This window comes from Octopus bimaculoides, chromosome 28, assembly GCF_046866305.1.
Source record: "Octopus bimaculoides isolate indiv1 chromosome 28, ASM4686630v1, whole genome shotgun sequence".
NCBI lineage: Eukaryota > Metazoa > Mollusca > Cephalopoda > Octopoda > Octopodidae > Octopus > Octopus bimaculoides.
This window is the reverse complement of record NC_142955.1, coordinates 2,547,366-2,572,758: the sequence shown is the minus strand read 5'-3', so window position 1 is coordinate 2,572,758 and position 25,393 is coordinate 2,547,366. Positions and strand designations below refer to the sequence as shown.

Sequence of the window (25,393 nt, the reverse complement as noted above, 5' to 3'; positions counted from 1 at the left end):
CAGACACGTGTACCCTTAACGTAGTTCTCGGGGGATATTCAGGGTGACACAGAGTGTGACAAGGCTGACCCTTTGAATTACAGGCACAACAGAAACAGGAAGTAAGAGTGAGAGAAAGTTGTGGTGAAAGAGTACAGCAGGGTTCGCCACCATCCCCTGCCGGAGCCTCGTGGCCCTTTAGGTGTTTTCGCTCAATAAACACTCACAACGCCCAGTCTGGAAATCGAAACCGCGATCCTATGACCACGAGTCCGCTGTCCTAACCACTGAGCCATTGCGCCTCCATACTTATGCATTATAACATAAATAAATAGGTAAGTAGGGTTTTCTTCTTTTTTTTGTATGAAATTTCCGTTCACAAAAGTGAAAATACTTTTACCTTGAGGCGAACTTCAAACAGAGAGGAAAGCTTTTCTCCACCAAGATCAGAAGAACTCAGCACGAAAACAAAACGTCTACGCAACTCAAAACTCGGATCGCGCCAAATTCCTTCCACCCGTACGACAAAGGAAATGGCGGGCTTCTTTATGTGATATCACTTCCTCTTATCTCCGGTTTTGATAATAACCTTCTTTATTTCTTTTAAATGGCCATAAATGTATTACATATATAGGGTACACTACAACACATGTGGGGACATATAACAATTAAAATAAAATATGATGCTATGAATGACACATGAAAATGAACAAGAAAAACATTAAAATCAAAACGGTACTATTCAAGAAGAGTGGTCCCTACGCACGCACTCGCGCTAGCGAGTCGTGACTAGTCGATCCTATGAGGGTTTTTTTTTTCTAAACACAGTAAATGATTTTATTACACAAAGTATTATTATATAAAGATCCTTATTTGTTTTAAAAAAGCCCTTATACATGTTTTGCGCATTCGTAGGATCGACTAGTCACGACTAGCTTGCGTGAGTACGCGCACCGGGCCTACCCTTCCTGAATAGTATCCCCCCCAGACTCCCATGGAAATCGGCTGTTTGGATGTTCATGGACAACGGTTAGTTGTAGAAATTGACGAAAGAATGTTCTTTCATCGTAAATATCATCAAGGTGAGTGGGTCCCTGCACATAGTCAGTCAGTGATGGTTGGCGAACGTGTAATAACATCTATGTTCTGAATGATGGCAGAGACGGACTATATGTAATCTGAACCTTTCGCCGCCCCCTTATTTATTATTTTTTTTTTTACGGAATCCCACGTTTTAGGCTATGGAGATTCCGATTCGGAAAAAAAATTGTTTGAAAAATTTCACCCCCCCTCAACCAAGCAGGCTATTTACATGCTAGAAATAACAGCCAAATCTAAAAAAACTAGTGTTATGGTTAGGGTCAGGGTCAGGGTTACGGTCAATGTTAGGGTTAGGTTTACCCTGTGGATTTATATAAAAACCGGGGGTGGGGGGGAATCGAAATTTTGAAATTGAGACTTTTGAACGTTTTTTTCAGAATCGGAATCTCCATAGCCTAAAACGTGGGATTCAGTAAAAAAAAAAAAAAAGGGGGGGGGGGAAGATTCAGATTACATATAGTCCATTTGGACCGAGGTGATTATATACACCAACAAAGACGTTACTGCTGGTTTGAGTTGATTCTTAACCCTAACCCTAAACACATGTATTCATTTGCGCGCGCGCGCGCACTTTTTGTAGGATCGACCACTCAATAGTACCCTTATGCTCTGTGTGTTTTCAAACGCATGGATATAGGTGTCGAATTTGTTCCATTAACTTTCGAGTGATAGATAGAAAGAAAGAGAGAGAGAGATAGACAGACAGACATATAGCTCGCTCCGGCCAGTCATGGTATTAACTGTCAGTAGCCAAAGAATCAACTCAAACCAGCAGTAATGTTCCTTGTCAGATTTTTCTACTTTCACTTCTGGCAGTGCCGTAACTCATTTATTCAGTGTAACACAACGTGATAAGGCTGGCCATTCAAATTGCAAGTAGAATTTACTTTTGTCAGCTGAGTGAACTGGATCAACATGTCTTGCTGAAGGACACAACACGCTGCTGGGAAATAACATTATATGACCTTATCATGAGATGAATACTCTGACCACTAAGACACACATATATATATATATACACATAGATACATACATATATATATATTTACATATTTATATACTACACTCTCTGAGTGGTTGGCGTTAGGAAGGGCATCCAGCTGTAGAAACTCTGCCAAATTAGACTGGAGCCTGGTGTTGCCATCCGGTTTCACCAGTCCTCAGTCAAATCGTCCAACCCATGCTAGCATGGAAAGCGGACGTTAAACGATGATGATGATATATATATATATATATATATATATATATATATATATATATATATATGTATATGTATATATAAACATAATTAAGGGATTATCAAACATTTGCTTCACCACAAGCAAATGTTTGATGATCCCTTAATTATGTTTATAAATGTATATGAACTTTTAAATAAGTTCTCCACCGATAATGGTGTTTACATACCGAAGGGCTTGGTAAAAATTATTAATTGTTAATTTATTAATAAATTAATAAATTGATAAACCTTTACCCTTTTAATTTGTATATGTATATATATATATGTATGTATCTATGTGTATATATATATATAATTTTCCAGTAAATTTTGTAATCGTTACCAATATAGCATAAGACTTCACCCCAAAGGATCATTAATTAGATTCCCTAAGGGTCGTTCTCATTGTTTATATTTCCAAGGTTTCAAATTTGTATATTTAAAAGGATAGAGATTTTCAACACAATCGATTTTTATTCCATTTATTTAATTATTTACCATTCGATGTGAACATTTGACATAAATAAATGGAATAAAAATCGATTGTGTTGAAAATGTCTATCCTTTTAAATATACAAATTTGAAACCTTGGATACATATATATATATATATATATATATATATATATACATATATATATATATACATACATATATATATATATATATATATATATATATATATATATATATATATATATATATATGTATATATATATATATATATGTATATATATATAAAGTGTGTGTGTGTCTGTCTGTCTTTCTCCCATTGACAACCAGTATCGATTTGTTTATATGCACGTAACGGTTTAGCAAAAGGGAACGATAGAAGAAGTCCTAGTGTTGATTTAATCTACTAAAAAATTTTAAAGTAGTACTCCAGCATGGCCACATTGAAAACAGAGAGAATGTGTGTGTTTGTGTGTATATATGTATTTATATATCGTCTTATTTCAGTCATTTGATTGTGGCCATGCTGGTTTCCCAGCAAGTTGTTTTACACCTATTAGAATATTTTCTTTTTTCTTTTCCCACCGGGTGAAACGCTTTAGTTTGACCATTTAGTCAAACAAATCGCCCGCATGACTTTTTTTTTTTTTGTAAGCCTAGTATTTATTCTATTATTTCCTTTCTTCTGAACTACTTAGTTACAGGGATGTAAAAACACAAACATCTGGTGTCAGATGGGGTGGGATACACACAAATACATACATATATATACGTATCTCGCTTTACCCCTCTTGTTCTTCCTCTGTTACTACTACGTATCTCTTTTTTCCCCCCTCGTACTTCCTCTCTCTCTCTTTTCCTCTCGTTGCTCACCTATTCTTCTACTTCCTCCTTTTGTTTCTCCCTCTACCACTCTCTCTCTTCCCCTTACACCGGCATGGTCACATGCATCCGGTCAATAATCCTTTTCTTCCTTGGCTATCGCCGAGCAAACACGCGAACTACTTCGTCCCTACTTTCAAGTTCGTGCCTCACAGCGTTCATACACACATAATTTTTCTCGTCTGGCCGTAAAGCCTTTCCTGTTTGTTTTCCTGTATTGTTTTTTGTCCGCCACTACATTCCTCCATGGCAAGATTTAATTTGTGTATACAAATTTAATTTGCGGTCCATGGGAAGAGCCGTTTTAATGATGTGTCCTGCCCAGCTCTTCGAAACGCTGGTGTTAAAACGGAGGTAGCTGATGAAGTAGAATGTTCTCTATGTGGCTTGTGTTTTCTCGTCTCTGTTTTGTTTGCAATGTCCTGTACCCAGATATGCACCTATACATACAGGTGGATGTCGGTATGCACATACCTGTACGTATATATGCATATACTCATTTACTATTTGTTTATATATATATATATATATATATATATATATATACAAAGGGCTTTTTTCAGTTTCCTTCTAACTAATCCACTCACAAGTCTTTGGTTGGACTGAGGCTGTATCAGGTGTGACGCAGTGGAACTGAACTCAGAACCATATGGTTGGAAAGCAATCATCATACCACACAGCCATTTCTACGTCTATATATCGTCATTTAACGTCCGCTTTCCATGCTAGCATGGGTTGGACGATTTGACTGAGGACTAGCAAGCCAGAAGGCTGCACCAGGCTCCAATCTGATCTGGTAGAGTTTCTACAGCTGGATGCCCTTCCTAATGCAACCACTCTGAGAGTGTAGTGGGTGCTTTTACGTGCCACCGCCACGAGGGCCAGTCACACGGTACAGGCAATGGCCACGCTCAAAATGGTGTATTTTACATGCCACCTGCACGGGAGCCAATCCAGCAGCACTGGCAACGACCTCGCTCGAATGATTTTCTAACGTGCTAGAAGGCAATGCTCATAACGATCGCACTCAAATGGTGCAATTTATGGGCCACTGGCACAGAAGCCAGACAGCTGCTCTGGCAATGAGCATGGTCGGACAGTGCCGTTAGTGCTCCACTGGCGCAAGTGCCAGTCATCGAGTATGGTTATATATATGCACGAGAATTTTAATGGAGATAAAGAAAGCTCCAATACATAGTACAACTGTTTTTTCACTCATATATGAGCGAAAGAGTATTTTGGTAAGTCTGATTTTTACTTTCTCATTTATATATATATTTTTTCTTCTTCATCCATTCAGTACCCAACAATGAACTGAAATTCCACCATGATTTTCTCATGTAAGTTTCGGTAAATTAAAAAGATCTATTGTTCAGGTAAATTTCTAGAGTTTATCTCTATGAAAATGTTGAACCTGTATTTTCTAAGTAACCTCTATATGTTACACTGTTGTTTCTTTATTATTTCAGAATATCAGATGACATTGGAATAACTGAAGATACATTCTCATTATTTATCATCTTTTAAAGACCAAAATGAAAATATTGTACAGAACAGATATAGAAGATTGATTCTATAAATCTATGGTAGAAATCCTCTCATATATTTACTCCGAAATCTGTTATTAGCAAACTTTCTGGACATCACCGGCTGGAGTGTCTACAAGATGAGTGTGTTTGCAAATTAAACTTGGATGAATTTACTAAAGAGTATTCAGATGAAAGTAACACTGGACAGAAATACAGCAGTCAAAATATTTGTAAACGAAACACTATAGAACCAAAGACAAGGAAAAAGAGTATATATATTGTAATTTTCAAAGAAGAATAATGGAAAAGAGTGAGAAAGCAAAGGATTTGACTTTTCCAGAAGATAAAGCAAAGAGGAGACGAAAATTGTCACATTACTGTGATGTGTGTAAAAGGTCTTTCTCTCGAAAGGGCAGCTTGAATAAGCACAAATGTGTTCATGCAGTAGAGAAGCCATTTCATTGTGACATCTGTGGTAAATCATTCTCTCACCAAAGTACTTTAACTTCTCACAAACGTATTCATACAGGAGAGAAGCCATATCACTGTGACATCTGTGGTAAATCATTCCCTCAAAGTAGTGCTTTGACATATCACAAACGAATTCACACAGGAGAGACACCATATTCCTGTAATATTTGTGGTAAATCATTCCCTCAAAGTAGTGCTTTGACTTCTCACAAACGTATTCATACAGGAGAGAAACCATATCACTGCAACATCTGTAACAAATCTTTCTCTCACAATAGTAGCCTAATTACGCATAAACGTATTCATTCTGGACAGAAGCCATTTCACTGTGACATCTGCGGTAAATCATTCTCTGACCGAAGTACTTTCATTTCTCACAAGCGTGTTCATACAGGAGAAAGACCATATCAGTGTAACATCTGTAGTAAATCATTCTCTCAAAAGGGTTACTTGAATATGCACAAACGTATTCATTCAGGTGAGACACCATATTCCTGTAATATCTGTGGTAAATCTCTCTCTAGCAACAGAAGTTTAACTTCTCATAAACGTATTCATACAGGAGAGAAGCCATATCAATGTGAAATCTGCAATAAATCTTTCACTGCACGTAGTAACCTAATTATACACCAACGTATTCATACAGGAGAGACACCTTATTGTGATATCTGTGGTAAATCATTCTCCCGCAAAGACAACTTAGCTAGACATAAATATATTCATACAGGAGAGACACCATATCACTGTGATATCTGTGGTAAAGCATTCTCTCAAAGTGGCAACTTATCTAAACATAAATATATCCATACAGGAGAGAAGCCATACCGCTGTGATATCTGTGGTAAATTGTTCTCAAAAGGTTACTTGACTATACACAAACGTATTCATACCGGCAATTATCACTGTGATGTCTGTGGTACATCATTCGCTAACCAACGTGCATTAAATTCACACATGATTGTTCATACAGGGAAAAAGCAATTTCGCTGTGACATTTGTGGGAAATCATTGTCTACAAATGATCGATTAACTAAACACAAACATATTCATACTGGAGAGACGCCATATCACTGTGATGTCTGTGGTAAATCATTCTCTGAGAAAAGTTATTTCCGTCTTCACAAACGTATTCATACAGGAGAAAAGCCATATTCCTGTAATATCTGTGGTAAATCATTCCCTCGCAATTGTGCTTTCACTTCTCACAAACGTACACATACAGGAGAGAAGCCATATCAATGTGACATCTGTAACAAATCTTTCTCTCAGTGTAGTAGCCTAATTACGCATAAACGTATTCATACAGGGGAGAAGCCATTTCACTGTGACATCTGTGGTAAATCATTCTCTCAAAAGGGTTACTTGAATATGCACAAACGTATTCATTCAGGTGAGACACCATATTCCTGTAATATCTGTGGTAAATCTCTCTCTAGCAACAGTAGTTTAACTTCTCATAAACGTATTCATACGGGAGCGAAGCCATATCAATGTGACATCTGTAACAAATCTTTCTCTGAGTGTAGTAGCCTAATTACGCATAAACGTATTCATACAGGGGAGAAGCCATTTCACTGTGACATCTGTGGTAAATCATTCTCTCAAAAGGGTTACTTGAATATGCACAAACGTATTCATTCAGGTGAGACACCATATTCCTGTAATATCTGTGGTAAATCTCTCTCTAGCAACAGCAGTTTAACTTCTCATAAACGTATTCATACAGGAGCGAAGCCATATCAATGTGAAATCTGTAACAAATCTTTCGCTGTAAGTAGTACCCTGACTATTCACAAACGTACTCATACAGGAGAGACACCTTATTCTTGTGATATCTGTGGTAAATCATTCTCTGAGAAAAGTTATTTCTGTCTTCACAAACGTGTTCATACAGGAGAAAAACCATATCAGTGTAACATCTGTAGTAAATCATTCTCTCGTAGAAGTGCTTTCACTTCTCACAAACGTACACATACAGGAGTGAAACCATATTCCTGTAATATCTGTGGCAAATCATTCCCTCGCAACTCTGCTTTGACTGAACATAAACGGATTCATACAGGAGAGAAGCCATATCCCTGTGATATCTGTGGTATATCATTTTCTCGAAGTAGTGCCTTAACTTCTCATAAACGTATTCATACATGAGAAAATCCTTTTCTCTGTAAGTGGTGACTAAACCCTTTACCATGCAGATTATTCTGTTGAATGTGATGTTTATTTATTCTCATTATTTTCAATTTGTCATGCATTATCTCACAGCTTTCAAGTTTTTATAACATGATTGTTTATATTTGGAATGACATGGTAGGGTAGGTGTAAGAGGCCAACTCTGGCTAGTTTCACCATAAGATAGATAGAAAATTTGGACCAGATATGGCCACTTTAAATGCTAAAGGGCTAACCCTACAAGTACTAACATTTCTTGCTTCCCACAAGGACCATAGGGGTAACTTTTTGACTGCCATTGAAAACATTTACCTAATACAGTTTATTTTGAATATAAAGCAAATGCAGTGAATAAAGGATTTGAAAATATATTCTTTTAGCATTTATTTACATGTAAAAAAAACATATATATATATACACATATATATGAAATGATGCACATGATTGTATATTAAATAGTTGTAGAAATTAAAAAGTAATAAGCAAAATTGATGATAAATGACCGTTTGGTACTTCTAGTGTTAACTAAATGTGCATCTGTTCATATAGATGTGTGACTATCAATATGACAATTCTGAAGAACAAGAAGCATTTTGGCCTCCTCCTACACTGGTGATAGTGTTGTGGGCTTTCTCCATGGCAATAACCAAGCGACTCATCAGGGAATTGTTATAATTGTCAAAGTTTCTTTTATGCCAAAGAAAGAAAAAAAAAAATGGACGATCTCTCTAACTAAATATATTCACACAGGAGAGGAGATAGAACAGTGTGTGATAAGAACCTCCCAACTGTGTAGTTTATGTCACCACATCTTAGATAACTTACTGCTTGCCAACCCAGGTCAAACCATCCAACCCATGCCAGCATGGTCAATGGACATTAAATGCTAATTAGGATGATGTGTGTATTTCAATATTGCCAACATGGATCACAAAATTAGGGTTGGACTAAATCCATTGCAAAGATCAAATGGTCTTAAGTAGTCAATCAGTGTTTTAGCAAGTGTTTTTATCCCAAAGCAGATAAATTCTCTTCTTGTCCACCAGTCATATAAGGAATGGTCCCTCATGCTTTTGGGCAGAGAGAAGATGGAAGAGAGCGAGAGACAGATCAGATCACAAGAACCACTGCTGCCCAGCATACAAACTATGAACATGCTACAGAATTTCGACTATAATACAACTTCTACTGTTCCAGACAAAAGTTATTTAAAACTTGCAAAACCAGTTACTTCACAATATGTAAGACATTTGCCATGTAATTTTATAAGTGGTTGTAATAAATAACAGTTGCATTGAATTTACCTGGTTCTTCTTGTCATTCATTTATCTTCTGTCACTCCAGGCACACAGACTAGACCAGTTGATGCATAACCAACACACAGCTACATCAAGATGAACCAGCCACAGTTAATTTAAGCAAAACTCATAACCAACACTGATTATAAATATGTGTGTATCTAAATACATCTTTGTGTCTGTGTTTGTCAAAAAACGTTAAGAGTAAACCCTGTTCTACATGACACATTCTATCAGTATCCAAAGTCTCAAAGTGTGTAGGTGAAGAAAATTAACCAAAAAAATCTGCACGTCAGATTGAATAGACCCAGTAGACAGGGTCCACCTTTTGTACGTTATGCCGACATTTGTGTATGTACGCCGAAACTCCGGCGAAGTCGACTGTGCCTTTCACCTTTTTGGGGGTTCAATAAAATGAATACCAGTTGACTACTAAGGTTCATGGAATCGACTTACTCGCACCACTTACTCCCGAAATTGCTGGCCTTGTGAGAAAATGGGAAATCTATATTTCATACGCATGCGCACTAAAAGAAAGAAAAAAAAAAAATGGACGATCTCTCTAACTGTAAATGTATTGACACAGGAGAAGAGATAGAACAACGTGTGATAACAGCCTCCTAACTCTAGAGTTTATTTCACCACATCTTAGATAACTCAACTTTGGCATTTTTTTATTTTTAATAAAAGCAACGTTTTTGGAGATTTTAAATTTGTCTTGCATGAATTATAAGAAACTATTTAAAGCAATAGGTATGGCTGTGTGGTATGAACCTTGCTTCCCAACTGCATGCTTCTAGGATCAGTCCCACTGCGTGGCACCTTGTGCAATTATTTTCTACTAGAACACTAGGCCGAACAAACCCGTGTGAGTGGTGTTTTTTTTAGAGAGAAACTGAAAGAAACCAACATTTATATATGTAGGAAGCATATTGTCTTCCTGTCTATTAAGCTTTAAATTATTACAAATGAGAAGAAGATACATCAAGCCAAGTGAAATTGCAGTCACAGAAACTACTGGTTTCTCTTCCTGACTACCACTCATAATATAAGGAATGGTCCTTAACGTTTTTGGGCAGAGACAATGGAGGAGAGATGGAGATGAGATCAGAACAACTGATGCTGCCCAGCATTACAGAACTAAGCCATGAAAATGCTACAGAATTTCAGCTATGTTACAATTTACACTGTAACAGATATAGTTACTTAGATTTTTCCAAACCATTTCACAATATGTAAGATATTTGCCATGTATTTTTTATAAGGTGTTGTAATAAATAACAGTTCTAATCCTTCTCGTCATTTGTTTATCTACAGTAACTCCAGGCACACCGACTGCACCAGTTAATGCATAATCCCAGAAAGATTGTAATTTTATTTTTTTCGTCGAGTGAATTACGGTGACCCCTTAATGTGCCACAAAATACTTATTATGGTTGGAAAAGCGGGGTGGAACCCTCGGAAATCTCACACCCCACCCCCATTCCCATCCGTTATCATGGGGAAAATTGTTTCTACTCTATCTTCCTTTATCCATGTTTTTAGATAACATTTTGCAGAAATACCTTTTCGAGAGTGTGGATTACATAAGATTGAAAATTCAAATAATTTTGAAAAGAATAAGTGAAAATAGTGAAGTTATGGAAATTAGTGATAACGAAGTCTGGGCAGGTAAGCAAAAGAATGGTACAAAATTCTTATCAAGAAATGTTTGTGTGAAACAAGTAGAAGTATAATATTAAAACATTAGTAGGGGCCGAAACTGGACATGGGTTTTGCTGATGATGTCTTAAGCCACTGGATCCCATAGAGGTGTTGTTGAGTTAGTGACCGACAAAATGCAGTTGGAATTCCTCCTCAATATCAGTTTATTGATAAAGTGGCTCTAAAAGAAAATCATCGTCGTTTAACGTCTGTTTTCCATGCTAGCATGGGTTGGACGATTTGACTGAGGACTGGCGAACCAGATGGCTGCACCAGGCTCCAATCAGATTTGGCAGTTTCTACAGCTGGATGCCCTTCCCAACGCCAACCACTCCAAGAGTGTAGTGGGTGCAGATTATTCAATTAATTTGTTTTTTAACTAAATACTTTGAAATGGTTAATCTAGGACATTACGTACAGTGGGCGTGTGATTTAGGTTGGGGGATTGTTTGGCTGCTATTTTTAGGTTGTCGAGCGGCCAGGTAGAGGCTCTTTCATTGCCTCGATTGCCTGATGAGATTTTTTTTACACATATACGTATGTATATATATATATATATATATATATATATATAAATAGATAGATAGATAGATTGTTGGACACATTCTCATATATGTTGCTATAAAAACACCTGGTTATTAAAGAAAGGTTTTGTTTGGGGAAACTTTTCTGTTGTCGAAGACTCATCATTTTGTCAATGGACCCGGAAGTTGTTCGCAAACAGCAGCAGTAATTTTTTTCAACTGAATACACGTCATTAATTGGTTAAAATTACCGAAATACGACAACTTTAATCCAAATTTTGTCAAAAAACGTTAAGAGTAAACCCTGTTCTACATGACACATTCTATCAGTATCCAAAGTCTCAAAGTGTGTAGGTGAAGAAAATTAACTCAAAAAATCTGCACGTCAGATTGAATAGACCCAGTAGACAGGGTCCACCTTTTGTACGTTATGCCGATATTTGTGTATGTACGTCGAAACTCCGGCGAAGTCGACTGTGCCTTTCACCTTTTTGGGGGTTCAATAAAATGAATACCAGTTGACTACAAAGGTTCATGGAGTCGACTTACTCGCACCACTTACTCCCGAAAATGCGGGTCTTGTGAGAAAATGGGAAATCTATATTTCATACGCATGCGCACTAAACATACTTCTGCCTCCATTCATTAAGTGTTTAGAAACGTGTCTGGCGCCGGAATTTCTCTTAATTCACTCCAAAACGCATTTAAAATAGATTTTTCTACCGCCTGACTCACTTATAACAACACTATCCTTTATAAAAGCATTTCCGTGAGTATTAAACAATGAAAGCATTTGATCTTTTAATACTTTGTGTCTCAGATGTCCTTTGATGTGTGCGACATTTGGCTGCTATTTCTAGCTATGGAGGCAAACTTCTACACCCTCCATCGGTTAGTTGGCGTGTTTCGGAACAAGTAGTTCATATTTGATTGTGTGCGTTTGTGCATCCATTCATGACCACCCCCTTTTTTCTACGGATTCCGACCTTGTCTCCAACGGAGTACTGAAAATGCAAAAAAAAAAATCTTTTAAACTTCGTTATTTTCAATAACCTGGGAAACCCTAGGTTATTAATGTATAAAGTTGGTAGCTCAGCTATGAGTATGCAAGACGTGTGTAATCTATGTTTAGGTTGACGATCTAAAAGGCATCTTTAAATTTCGTTTGGGCAATGCCAGGTATTTTTGCTAGTATATATACATATATACATCGTCGTCATCATCGTCGTTTAACGTCCACTTTCCATGCTAGCATGGGTTGGACGATTTGACTGAGGACTGCTGGACCAGGAGGCGACACCAGGGTTCAATCTGATTTGGCAGAGTTTCTACAGCTGGATGCCCTTCCTAACACCAACCAGTCATATATGTATATATATATATATATATATATATATATATATATATATATGTATGTATGTGTGCGTATATTTTTCAATGTGAATGTGTAAATGGAGTTTAGAAATATGTTAGCTTCACATAAGATTTTCACGTGTAAATTTTAATAAATTAAAAAGTTCTTTTGGTAAATGTTTATTTCTAGAGTTTATGTGTATGGAAATGTTAAGTCTGTATTTTCTAAGTAGCCTCTATATCTTACACTGTTGTTTCTTTATTATTTCAGAATATCAGATGACATTGGAATAACAGAAGATACATTCTCATTATTTATCTTTTTTTAAACACGGAAATGAAAATATTGTACAGAGCAGATATATATCATTGTTTCTATAAGTGGGTGGTAGAATTCCTATGATATATTTACTCTGAAATGTGTTATTAGCAAACTTTCTGGACATCACCGGCTGGAGTGTCTACAAGATGAGTCTGGTTGCAAATTAAACTTGGATGAATTTACTAAAGAGTATTCAGATGAAAGTAACACTGGACAAAAATACAGCAGTCAAAATATTTGTAAACGAAACACTATAGAACCAAAGACAAGGAAAAAGAGTATATATATTGTAATTTTCAAAGAAGAATAATGGAAAAGAGTGAGAAAGCAAAGGATTTGACTTTTCCAGAAGATAAAGCAAAGAGGAGACGAAAATTGTCACATTACTGTGATGTGTGTAAAAGGTCTTTCTCTCGAAAGGGCAGCTTGAATAAGCACAAGCGTGTTCATACAGGAGAGAAGCCATTTCATTGTGACATCTGTGGTAAATCATTCTCTCACCAAAGTACTTTAACTTCTCACAAACGTATTCATACAGGAGAGAAGCCATATCACTGTGACATCTGTGGTAAATCATTCCCTCAAAGTAGTGCTTTGACTTCTCACAAACGAATTCACACAGGAGAGACACCATATTCCTGTAATATTTGTGGTAAATCATTCCCTCAAAGTAGTGCTTTGACTTCTCACAAACGTATTCATACAGGAGAGAAACCATATCACTGCAACATCTGTAACAAATCTTTCTCTCACAATAGTAGCCTAATTACGCATAAACGTATTCATTCTGGACAGAAGCCATTTCACTGTGACATCTGCGGTAAATCATTCTCTGACCAAAGTGCTTTCATTTCTCACAAGCGTGTTCATACAGGAGAAAGACCATATCAGTGTAACATCTGTAGTAAATCATTCTCTCAAAAGGGTTACTTGAATATGCACAAACGTATTCATTCAGGTGAGACACCATATTCCTGTAATATCTGTGGTAAATCTCTCTCTAGCAACAGAAGTTTAACTTCTCATAAACGTATTCATACAGGAGAGAAGCCATATCAATGTGAAATCTGCAATAAATCTTTCACTGCACGTAGTAACCTAACTATACACAAACGTATTCATACAGGAGAGACACCTTATTGTGATATCTGTGGTAAATCATTCTCCCGCAAAGACAGCTTAGCTAGACATAAATATATTCATACAGGAGAGACACCATATCACTGTGATATCTGTGGTAAAGCATTCTCTCAAAGTGGCAACTTATCTAAACATAAATATATCCATACAGGAGAGAAGCCATACCGCTGTGATATCTGTGGTAAATTGTTCTCAAAAGGTTACTTGACTATACACAAACGTATTCATACCGGCAATTATCACTGTGATGTCTGTGGTACATCATTCGCTAACCAACGTGCATTAAATTCACACATGATTGTTCATACAGGGAAAAAGCAATTTCGCTGTGACATTTGTGGGAAATCATTGTCTACAAATGATCGATTAACTAAACACAAACATATTCATACTGGAGAGACGCCATATCACTGTGATGTCTGTGGTAAATCATTCTCTGAGAAAAGTTATTTCATTCGTCACAAACGTGTTCATACAGCAGAAAGACCATATCAGTGTAACATCTGTAGTAAATCATTCTCTCGTAGAAGTGCTTTCACTTCTCACAAACGTACTCATACAGGAGTGAAACCATATTCCTGTAATATCTGTGGTAAATCATTCCCTCGCAACTCTGCTTTGACTGAACATAAACATATTCATACAGGAGACAAGCCATATCACTGTGATATCCGTGGTAAATCATTCTCTCAAAGTGGCAACTTAGCTACTCACAAACGTTTCCATACATGAGAAAATCCTTTTCTCTGTAAGTGGTGACTAAACCCTTTACCATGCAGATTATTCTGTTGAATGTGATGTTTATTTTTTCTCATTATTTTCAATTTGTCATGCATTATCTCACAGCTTTCAAGTTTTTATAACATGATTGTTTATATTTGGAATGACATTGTAGGGTAGGTGTAAGAGACCAACTCTGGCTAGTTTCACCATAAGATAGATAGAAAATTTGGACCAGATATGGCCACTTTAAATGCTAAAGGGCTAACCCTACAAGTACTAACATTTCTTGCTTCCCACAAGGACCATAGGGGTAACTTTTTGACTGCCATTGAAAACATTTACCTAATACAGTTTATTTTGAATATAAAGCAAATGCAGTGAATAAAGGATTTGAAAATATATTCTTTTAGCATTTATTTACATGTAAAAAAAAACATATATATCTATACACATATATATGAAATGATGCACATGATTGTATATTAAATAGTTGTAGAAATTAAAAAGTAATAAGCAAAATTGATGATAAATGACCGTTTGGTACTTCTAGTGTTAACTAAATGTGCATCTGTTCATATAGATGTGTGACTATCAATATGACAATTCTGAAGAACAAGAAGCATTTTGGCCTCCTCCTACACTGGTGATAGTGTTGTGGGCTTTCTCCATGGCAATAACCAAGCGACTCATCAGGGAATTGTTATAATTGTCAAAGTTTCTTTTATGCCAAAGAAAGAAAAAAAAAAATGGACGATCTCTCTAACTAAATATATTCACACAGGAGAGGAGATAGAACAGTGTGTGATAAGAACCTCCCAACTGTGTAGTTTATGTCACCACATCTTAGATAACTTACTGCTTGCCAACCCAGGTCAAACCATCCAACCCATGCCAGCATGGTCAATGGACATTAAATGCTAATTAGGATGATGTGTGTATTTCAATATTGCCAACATGGATCACAAAATTAGGGTTGGACTAAATCCATTGCAAAGATCAAATGGTCTTAAGTAGTCAATCAGTGTTTTAGCAAGTGTTTTTATCCCAAAGCAGATAAATTCTCTTCTTGTCCACCAGTCATATAAGGAATGGTCCCTCATGCTTTTGGGCAGAGAGAAGATGGAAGAGAGCGAGAGACAGATCAGATCACAAGAACCACTGCTGCCCAGCATACAAACTATGAACATGCTACAGAATTTCGACTATAATACAACTTCTACTGTTCCAGACAAAAGTTATTTAAAACTTGCAAAACCAGTTACTTCACAATATGTAAGACATTTGCCATGTAATTTTATAAGTGGTTGTAATAAATAACAGTTGCATTGAATTTACCTGGTTCTTCTTGTCATTCATTTATCTTCTGTCACTCCAGGCACACAGACTAGACCAGTTGATGCATAACCAACACACAGCTACATCAAGATGAACCAGCCACAGTTAATTTAAGCAAAACTCATAACCAACACTGATTATAAATATGTGTGTATCTAAATACATCTTTGTGTCTGTGTTTGTCAAAAAACGTTAAGAGTAAACCCTGTTCTACATGACACATTCTATCAGTATCCAAAGTCTCAAAGTGTGTAGGTGAAGAAAATTAACCAAAAAAATCTGCACGTCAGATTGAATAGACCCAGTAGACAGGGTCCACCTTTTGTACGTTATGCCGACATTTGTGTATGTACGCCGAAACTCCGGCGAAGTCGACTGTGCCTTTCACCTTTTTGGGGGTTCAATAAAATGAATACCAGTTGACTACTAAGGTTCATGGAATCGACTTACTCGCACCACTTACTCCCGAAATTGCTGGCCTTGTGAGAAAATGGGAAATCTATATTTCATACGCATGCGCACTAAAAGAAAGAAAAAAAAAAAATGGACGATCTCTCTAACTGTAAATGTATTGACACAGGAGAAGAGATAGAACAACGTGTGATAACAGCCTCCTAACTCTAGAGTTTATTTCACCACATCTTAGATAACTCAACTTTGGCATTTTTTTATTTTTAATAAAAGCAACGTTTTTGGAGATTTTAAATTTGTCTTGCATGAATTATAAGAAACTATTTAAAGCAATAGGTATGGCTGTGTGGTATGAACCTTGCTTCCCAACTGCATGCTTCTAGGATCAGTCCCACTGCGTGGCACCTTGTGCAATTATTTTCTACTAGAACACTAGGCCGAACAAACCCGTGTGAGTGGTGTTTTTTTTAGAGAGAAACTGAAAGAAACCAACATTTATATATGTAGGAAGCATATTGTCTTCCTGTCTATTAAGCTTTAAATTATTACAAATGAGAAGAAGATACATCAAGCCAAGTGAAATTGCAGTCACAGAAACTACTGGTTTCTCTTCCTGACTACCACTCATAATATAAGGAATGGTCCTTAACGTGTTTGGGCAGAGACAATGGAGGAGAGATGGAGATGAGATCAGAACAACTGATGCTGCCCAGCATTACAGAACTAAGCCATGAAAATGCTACAGAATTTCAGCTATGTTACAATTTACACTGTAACAGATATAGTTACTTAGATTTTTCCAAACCATTTCACAATATGTAAGATATTTGCCATGTATTTTTTATAAGGTGTTGTAATAAATAACAGTTCTAATCCTTCTCGTCATTTGTTTATCTACAGTAACTCCAGGCACACCGACTGCACCAGTTAATGCATAATCCCAGAAAGATTGTAATTTTATTTTTTTCGTCGAGTGAATTACGGTGACCCCTTAATGTGCCACAAAATACTTATTATGGTTGGAAAAGCGGGGTGGAACCCTCGGAAATCTCACACCCCACCCCCATTCCCATCCGTTATCATGGGGAAAATTGTTTCTACTCTATCTTCCTTTATCCATGTTTTTAGATAACATTTTGCAGAAATACCTTTTCGAGAGTGTGGATTACATAAGATTGAAAATTCAAATAATTTTGAAAAGAATAAGTGAAAATAGTGAAGTTATGGAAATTAGTGATAACGAAGTCTGGGCAGGTAAGCAAAAGAATGGTACAAAATTCTTATCAAGAAATGTTTGTGTGAAACAAGTAGAAGTATAATATTAAAACATTAGTAGGGGCCGAAACTGGACATGGGTTTTGCTGATGATGTCTTAAGCCACTGGATCCCATAGAGGTGTTGTTGAGTTAGTGACCGACAAAATGCAGTTGGAATTCCTCCTCAATATCAGTTTATTGATAAAGTGGCTCTAAAAGAAAATCATCGTCGTTTAACGTCTGTTTTCCATGCTAGCATGGGTTGGACGATTTGACTGAGGACTGGCGAACCAGATGGCTGCACCAGGCTCCAATCAGATTTGGCAGTTTCTACAGCTGGATGCCCTTCCCAACGCCAACCACTCCAAGAGTGTAGTGGGTGCAGATTATTCAATTAATTTGTTTTTTAACTAAATACTTTGAAATGGTTAATCTAGGACATTACGTACAGTGGGCGTGTGATTTAGGTTGGGGGATTGTTTGGCTGCTATTTTTAGCTTGTCGAGCGGCCAGGTAGAGGCTCTTTCATTGCCTCGATTGCCTGATGAGATTTTTTTTACACATATACGTATGTATATATATATATATATATATATAAATAGATAGATAGATAGATTGTTGGACACATTCTCATATATGTTGCTATAAAAACACCTGGTTATTAAAGAAAGGTTTTGTTTGGGGAAACTTTTCTGTTGTCGAAGACTCATCATTTTGTCAATGGACCCGGAAGTTGTTCGCAAACAGCAGCAGTAATTTTTTTCAACTGAATACACGTCATTAATTGGTTAAAATTACCGAAATACGACAACTTTAATCCAAATTTTGTCAAAAAACGTTAAGAGTAAACCCTGTTCTACATGACACATTCTATCAGTATCCAAAGTCTCAAAGTGTGTAGGTGAAGAAAATTAACTCAAAAAATCTGCACGTCAGATTGAATAGACCCAGTAGACAGGGTCCACCTTTTGTACGTTATGCCGATATTTGTGTATGTACGTCGAAACTCCGGCGAAGTCGACTGTGCCTTTCACCTTTTTGGGGGTTCAATAAAATGAATACCAGTTGACTACAAAGGTTCATGGAGTCGACTTACTCGCACCACTTACTCCCGAAAATGCGGGTCTTGTGAGAAAATGGGAAATCTATATTTCATACGCATGCGCACTAAACATACTTCTGCCTCCATTCATTAAGTGTTTAGAAACGTGTCTGGCGCCGGAATTTCTCTTAATTCACTCCAAAACGCATTTAAAATAGATTTTTCTACCGCCTGACTCACTTATAACAACACTATCCTTTATAAAAGCATTTCCGTGAGTATTAAACAATGAAAGCATTTGATCTTTTAATACTTTGTGTCTCAGATGTCCTTTGATGTGTGCGACATTTGGCTGCTATTTCTAGCTATGGAGGCAACCTTCTACACCCTCCATCGGTTAGTTGGCGTGTTTCGGAACAAGTAGTTCATATTTGATTGTGTGCGTTTGTGCATCCATTCATGACCACCCCCTTTTTTCTACGGATTCCGACCTTGTCTCCAACGGAGTACTGAAAATGCAAAAAAAAAAATCTTTTAAACTTCGTTATTTTCAATAACCTGGGAAACCCTAGGTTATTAATGTATAAAGTTGGTAGCTCAGCTATGAGTATGCAAGACGTGTGTAATCTATGTTTAGGTTGACGATCTAAAAGGCATCTTTAAATTTCGTTTGGGCAATGCCAGGTATTTTTGCTAGTATATATACATATATACATCGTCGTCATCATCGTCGTTTAACGTCCACTTTCCATGCTAGCATGGGTTGGACGATTTGACTAAGGACTGCTGGACCAGGAGGCGACACCAGGGTTCAATTTGATTTCGCAGAGTTTCTACAGCTGGATGCCCTTCCTAACACCAACCAGTCATATATGTATATATATATATATATATATATATATATATATATATATATATATATGTATGTATGTATGTGTGCGTATATTTTTCAATGTGAATGTGTAAATGGAGTTTAGAAATATGTTAGCTTCACATAAGATTTTCACGTGTAAATTTTAATAAATTAAAAAGTTCTTTTGGTAAATGTTTATTTCTAGAGTTTATCTCTATGGAAATGTTAAGTCTGTATTTTTAAGTAGCCTCTATATCTTACACTGTTGTTTCTTTATTATTTCAGAATATCAGATGACATTGGAATAACAGAAGATACATTCTCATTATTTATCTTTTTTTAAACACGGAAATGAAAATATTGTACAGAGCAGATATATATCATTGTTTCTATAAGTGGGTGGTAGAATTCCTATGATATATTTACTCTGAAATGTGTTATTAGCAAACTTTCTGGACATCACCGGCTGCAGTGTCTACAAGATGAGTCTGGTTGCAAATTAAACTTGGATGAATTTACTAAAGAGTATTCAGATGAAAGTAACACTGGACAGAAATACAGCAGTCAAAATATTTGTAAACGAAACACTATAGAACCAAAGACAAGGAAAAAGAGTATATATATTGTAATTTTCAAAGAAGAATAATGGAAAAGAGTGAGAAAGCAAAGGATTTGACTTTTCCAGAAGATAAAGCAAAGAGGAGACGAAAATTGTCACATTACTGTGATGTGTGTAAAAGGTCTTTCTCTCGAAAGGGCAGCTTGAATAAGCACAAATGTGTTCATGCAGTAGAGAAGCCATTTCATTGTGACATCTGTGGTAAATCATTCTCTCACCAAAGTACTTTAACTTCTCACAAACGTATTCATACAGGAGAGAAGCCATATCACTGTGACATCTGTGGTAAATCATTCCCTCAAAGTAGTGCTTTGACATATCACAAACGAATTCACACAGGAGAGACACCATATTCCTGTAATATTTGTGGTAAATCATTCCCTCAAAGTAGTGCTTTGACTTCTCACAAACGTATTCATACAGGAGAGAAACCATATCACTGCAACATCTGTAACAAATCTTTCTCTCACAATAGTAGCCTAATTACGCATAAACGTATTCATTCTGGACAGAAGCCATTTCACTGTGACATCTGCAGTAAATCATTCTCTGACCGAAGTACTTTCATTTCTCACAAGCGTGTTCATACAGGAGAAAGACCATATCAGTGTAACATCTGTAGTAAATCATTCTCTCAAAAGGGTTACTTGAATATGCACAAACGTATTCATTCAGGTGAGACACCATATTCCTGTAATATCTGTGGTAAATCTCTCTCTAGCAACAGAAGTTTAACTTCTCATAAACGTATTCATACAGGAGAGAAGCCATATCAATGTGAAATCTGCAATAAATCTTTCACTGCACGTAGTAACCTAATTATACACCAACGTATTCATACAGGAGAGACACCTTATTGTGATATCTGTGGTAAATCATTCTCCCGCAAAGACAACTTAGCTAGACATAAATATATTCATACAGGAGAGACACCATATCACTGTGATATCTGTGGTAAAGCATTCTCTCAAAGTGGCAACTTATCTAAACATAAATATATCCATACAGGAGAGAAGCCATACCGCTGTGATATCTGTGGTAAATTGTTCTCAAAAGGTTACTTGACTATACACAAACGTATTCATACCGGCAATTATCACTGTGATGTCTGTGGTACATCATTCGCTAACCAACGTGCATTAAATTCACACATGATTGTTCATACAGGGAAAAAGCAATTTCGCTGTGACATTTGTGGGAAATCATTGTCTACAAATGATCGATTAACTAAACACAAACATATTCATACTGGAGAGACGCCATATCACTGTGATGTCTGTGGTAAATCATTCTCTGAGAAAAGTTATTTCCGTCTTCACAAACGTATTCATACAGGAGAAAAGCCATATTCCTGTAATATCTGTGGTAAATCATTCCCTCGCAATTGTGCTTTCACTTCTCACAAACGTACACATACAGGAGAGAAGCCATATCAATGTGACATCTGTAACAAATCTTTCTCTCAGTGTAGTAGCCTAATTACGCATAAACGTATTCATACAGGGGAGAAGCCATTTCACTGTGACATCTGTGGTAAATCATTCTCTCAAAAGGGTTACTTGAATATGCACAAACGTATTCATTCAGGTGAGACACCATATTCCTGTAATATCTGTGGTAAATCTCTCTCTAGCAACAGTAGTTTAACTTCTCATAAACGTATTCATACGGGAGCGAAGCCATATCAATGTGACATCTGTAACAAATCTTTCTCTGAGTGTAGTAGCCTAATTACGCATAAACGTATTCATACAGGGGAGAAGCCATTTCACTGTGACATCTGTGGTAAATCATTCTCTCAAAAGGGTTACTTGAATATGCACAAACGTATTCATTCAGGTGAGACACCATATTCCTGTAATATCTGTGGTAAATCTCTCTCTAGCAACAGCAGTTTAACTTCTCATAAACGTATTCATACAGGAGCGAAGCCATATCAATGTGAAATCTGTAACAAATCTTTCGCTGTAAGTAGTACCCTGACTATTCACAAACGTACTCATACAGGAGAGACACCTTATTCTTGTGATATCTGTGGTAAATCATTCTCTGAGAAAAGTTATTTCTGTCTTCACAAACGTGTTCATACAGGAGAAAAACCATATCAGTGTAACATCTGTAGTAAATCATTCTCTCGTAGAAGTGCTTTCACTTCTCACAAACGTACACATACAGGAGTGAAACCATATTCCTGTAATATCTGTGGCAAATCATTCCCTCGCAACTCTGCTTTGACTGAACATAAACGGATTCATACAGGAGAGAAGCCATATCCCTGTGATATCTGTGGTATATCATTTTCTCGAAGTAGTGCCTTAACTTCTCATAAACGTATTCATACATGAGAAAATCCTTTTCTCTGTAAGTGGTGACTAAACCCTTTACCATGCAGATTATTCTGTTGAATGTGATGTTTATTTATTCTCATTATTTTCAATTTGTCATGCATTATCTCACAGCTTTCAAGTTTTTATAACATGATTGTTTATATTTGGAATGACATGGTAGGGTAGGTGTAAGAGGCCAACTCTGGCTAGTTTCACCATAAGATAGATAGAAAATTTGGACCAGATATGGCCACTTTAAATGCTAAAGGGCTAACCCTACAAGTACTAACATTTCTTGCTTCCCACAAGGACCATAGGGGTAACTTTTTGACTGCCATTGAAAACATTTACCTAATACAGTTTATTTTGAATATAAAGCAAATGCAGTGAATAAAGGATTTGAAAATATATTCTTTTAGCATTTATTTACATGTAAAAAAAACATATATATCTATACACATATATATGAAATGATGCACATGATTGTATATTAAATAGTTGTAGAAATTAAAAAGTAATAAGCAAAATTGATGATAAATGACCGTTTGGTACTTCTAGTGTTAACTAAATGTGCATCTGTTCATATAGATGTGTGACAATTCTGAAGAACAAGAAGCATTTTGGCCTCCTCCTACACTGGTGATAGTGTTGTGGGCTTTCTCCATGGCAATAACCAAGCGACTCATCAGGGAATTGTTATAATTGTCAAAGTTTCTTTTATGCCAAAGAAAGAAAAAAAAAAATGGACGATCTCTCTAACTAAATATATTCACACAGGAGAGGAGATAGAACAGTGTGTGATAAGAACCTCCCAACTGTGTAGTTTATGTCACCACATCTTAGATAACTTACTGCTTGCCAACCCAGGTCAAACCATCCAACCCATGCCAGCATGGTCAATGGACATTAAATGCTAATTAGGATGATGTGTGTATTTCAATATTGCCAACATGGATCACAAAATTAGGGTTGGACTAAATGCATTGCAAAGATCAAATGGTCTTAAGTAGTCAATCAGTGTTTTAGCAAGTGTTTTTATCCCAAAGCAGATAAATTCTCTTCTTGTCCACCAGTCATATAAGGAATGGTCCCTCATGCTTTTGGGCAGAGAGAAGATGGAAGAGAGCGAGAGACAGATCAGATCACAAGAACCACTGCTGCCCAGCATACAAACTATGAACATGCTACAGAATTTCGACTATAATACAACTTCTACTGTTCCAGACAAAAGTTATTTAAAACTTGCAAAACCAGTTACTTCACAATATGTAAGACATTTGCCATGTAATTTTATAAGTGGTTGTAATAAATAACAGTTGCATTGAATTTACCTGGTTCTTCTTGTCATTCATTTATCTTCTGTCACTCCAGGCACACAGACTAGACCAGTTGATGCATAACCAACACACAGCTACATCAAGATGAACCAGCCACAGTTAATTTAAGCAAAACTCATAACCAACACTGATTATAAATATGTGTGTATCTAAATACATCTTTGTGTCTGTGTTTGTCAAAAAACGTTAAGAGTAAACCCTGTTCTACATGACACATTCTATCAGTATCCAAAGTCTCAAAGTGTGTAGGTGAAGAAAATTAACCAAAAAAATCTGCACGTCAGATTGAATAGACCCAGTAGACAGGGTCCACCTTTTGTACGTTATGCCGACATTTGTGTATGTACGCCGAAACTCCGGCGAAGTCGACTGTGCCTTTCACCTTTTTGGGGGTTCAATAAAATGAATACCAGTTGACTACTAAGGTTCATGGAATCGACTTACTCGCACCACTTACTCCCGAAATTGCTGGCCTTGTGAGAAAATGGGAAATCTATATTTCATACGCATGCGCACTAAAAGAAAGAAAAAAAAAAAATGGACGATCTCTCTAACTGTAAATGTATTGACACAGGAGAAGAGATAGAACAACGTGTGATAACAGCCTCCTAACTCTAGAGTTTATTTCACCACATCTTAGATAACTCAACTTTGGCATTTTTTTATTTTTAATAAAAGCAACGTTTTTGGAGATTTTAAATTTGTCTTGCATGAATTATAAGAAACTATTTAAAGCAATAGGTATGGCTGTGTGGTATGAACCTTGCTTCCCAACTGCATGCTTCTAGGATCAGTCCCACTGCGTGGCACCTTGTGCAATTATTTTCTACTAGAACACTAGGCCGAACAAACCCGTGTGAGTGGTGTTTTTCTTAGAGAGAAACTGAAAGAAACCAACATTTATATATGTAGGAAGCATATTGTCTTCCTGTCTATTAAGCTTTAAATTATTACAAATGAGAAGAAGATACATCAAGCCAAGTGAAATTGCAGTCACAGAAACTACTGGTTTCTCTTCCTGACTACCACTCATAATATAAGGAATGGTCCTTAACGTTTTTGGGCAGAGACAATGGAGGAGAGATGGAGATGAGATCAGAACAACTGATGCTGCCCAGCATTACAGAACTAAGCCATGAAAATGCTACAGAATTTCAGCTATGTTACAATTTACACTGTAACAGATATAGTTACTTAGATTTTTCCAAACCATTTCACAATATGTAAGATATTTGCCATGTATTTTTTATAAGGTGTTGTAATAAATAACAGTTCTAATCCTTCTCGTCATTTGTTTATCTACAGTAACTCCAGGCACACCGACTGCACCAGTTAATGCATAATCCC

At 36.6% G+C, this 25,393-nt stretch overlaps 4 protein-coding genes across 10 annotated transcripts in view; 3 read left to right on the top strand and 1 right to left on the bottom strand.

Annotated features, from left to right (window-relative positions):
* Nucleotides 1-25,393, bottom strand: part of LOC149130448 (uncharacterized) — a 105,410-nt gene that overhangs the window by 8,199 nt on the left and 71,818 nt on the right. The window contains exon 1 of one of the 6 annotated variants that reach the window (XM_089344284.1): nucleotides 9,107-11,276. The exons of 4 other annotated variants lie outside the window; for them this stretch is intronic. In XM_089344284.1, coding sequence (XP_089200410.1) covers nucleotides 9,107-9,123 — 17 coding nt within the window. In that variant the 5' untranslated portion in view covers nucleotides 9,124-11,276. Of the gene's footprint in view, nucleotides 1-379; nucleotides 520-9,106; nucleotides 11,277-25,393 lie in introns of those variants that run through there. One more of the 6 variants, XM_089344286.1, reaches the window with a different exon arrangement.
* Nucleotides 177-9,101, top strand: LOC149130458 (uncharacterized). 2 transcript variants are annotated; one of them, XM_089344292.1, is made up of 2 exons: nucleotides 177-314; nucleotides 5,103-9,101. In XM_089344292.1, the coding sequence occupies exon 2, from the start codon at nucleotides 5,463-5,465 to the stop codon at nucleotides 7,779-7,781; it is 2,319 nt and encodes a 772-aa protein (XP_089200418.1). In that variant the 5' UTR covers nucleotides 177-314; nucleotides 5,103-5,462; the 3' UTR covers nucleotides 7,782-9,101. The 2 variants fall into 2 exon arrangements, with proteins under 2 accessions (XP_089200418.1, XP_089200419.1); XM_089344293.1 differs by lacking the exon at nucleotides 177-314 and adding an exon at nucleotides 927-1,061.
* On the top strand, nucleotides 11,586-16,196 carry LOC149130457 (uncharacterized). Its single transcript, XM_089344303.1, has 2 exons — nucleotides 11,586-12,097; nucleotides 12,953-16,196. Exon 2 carries the CDS (start codon nucleotides 13,313-13,315, stop codon nucleotides 14,873-14,875), a length of 1,563 nt encoding a protein of 520 aa, XP_089200429.1. The 5' UTR covers nucleotides 11,586-12,097; nucleotides 12,953-13,312; the 3' UTR covers nucleotides 14,876-16,196.
* Nucleotides 18,675-24,039, top strand: LOC149130456 (uncharacterized). The gene is made up of 2 exons (XM_089344291.1): nucleotides 18,675-19,184; nucleotides 20,049-24,039. Exon 2 carries the CDS (start codon nucleotides 20,409-20,411, stop codon nucleotides 22,725-22,727), a length of 2,319 nt encoding a protein of 772 aa, XP_089200417.1. The 5' UTR covers nucleotides 18,675-19,184; nucleotides 20,049-20,408; the 3' UTR covers nucleotides 22,728-24,039.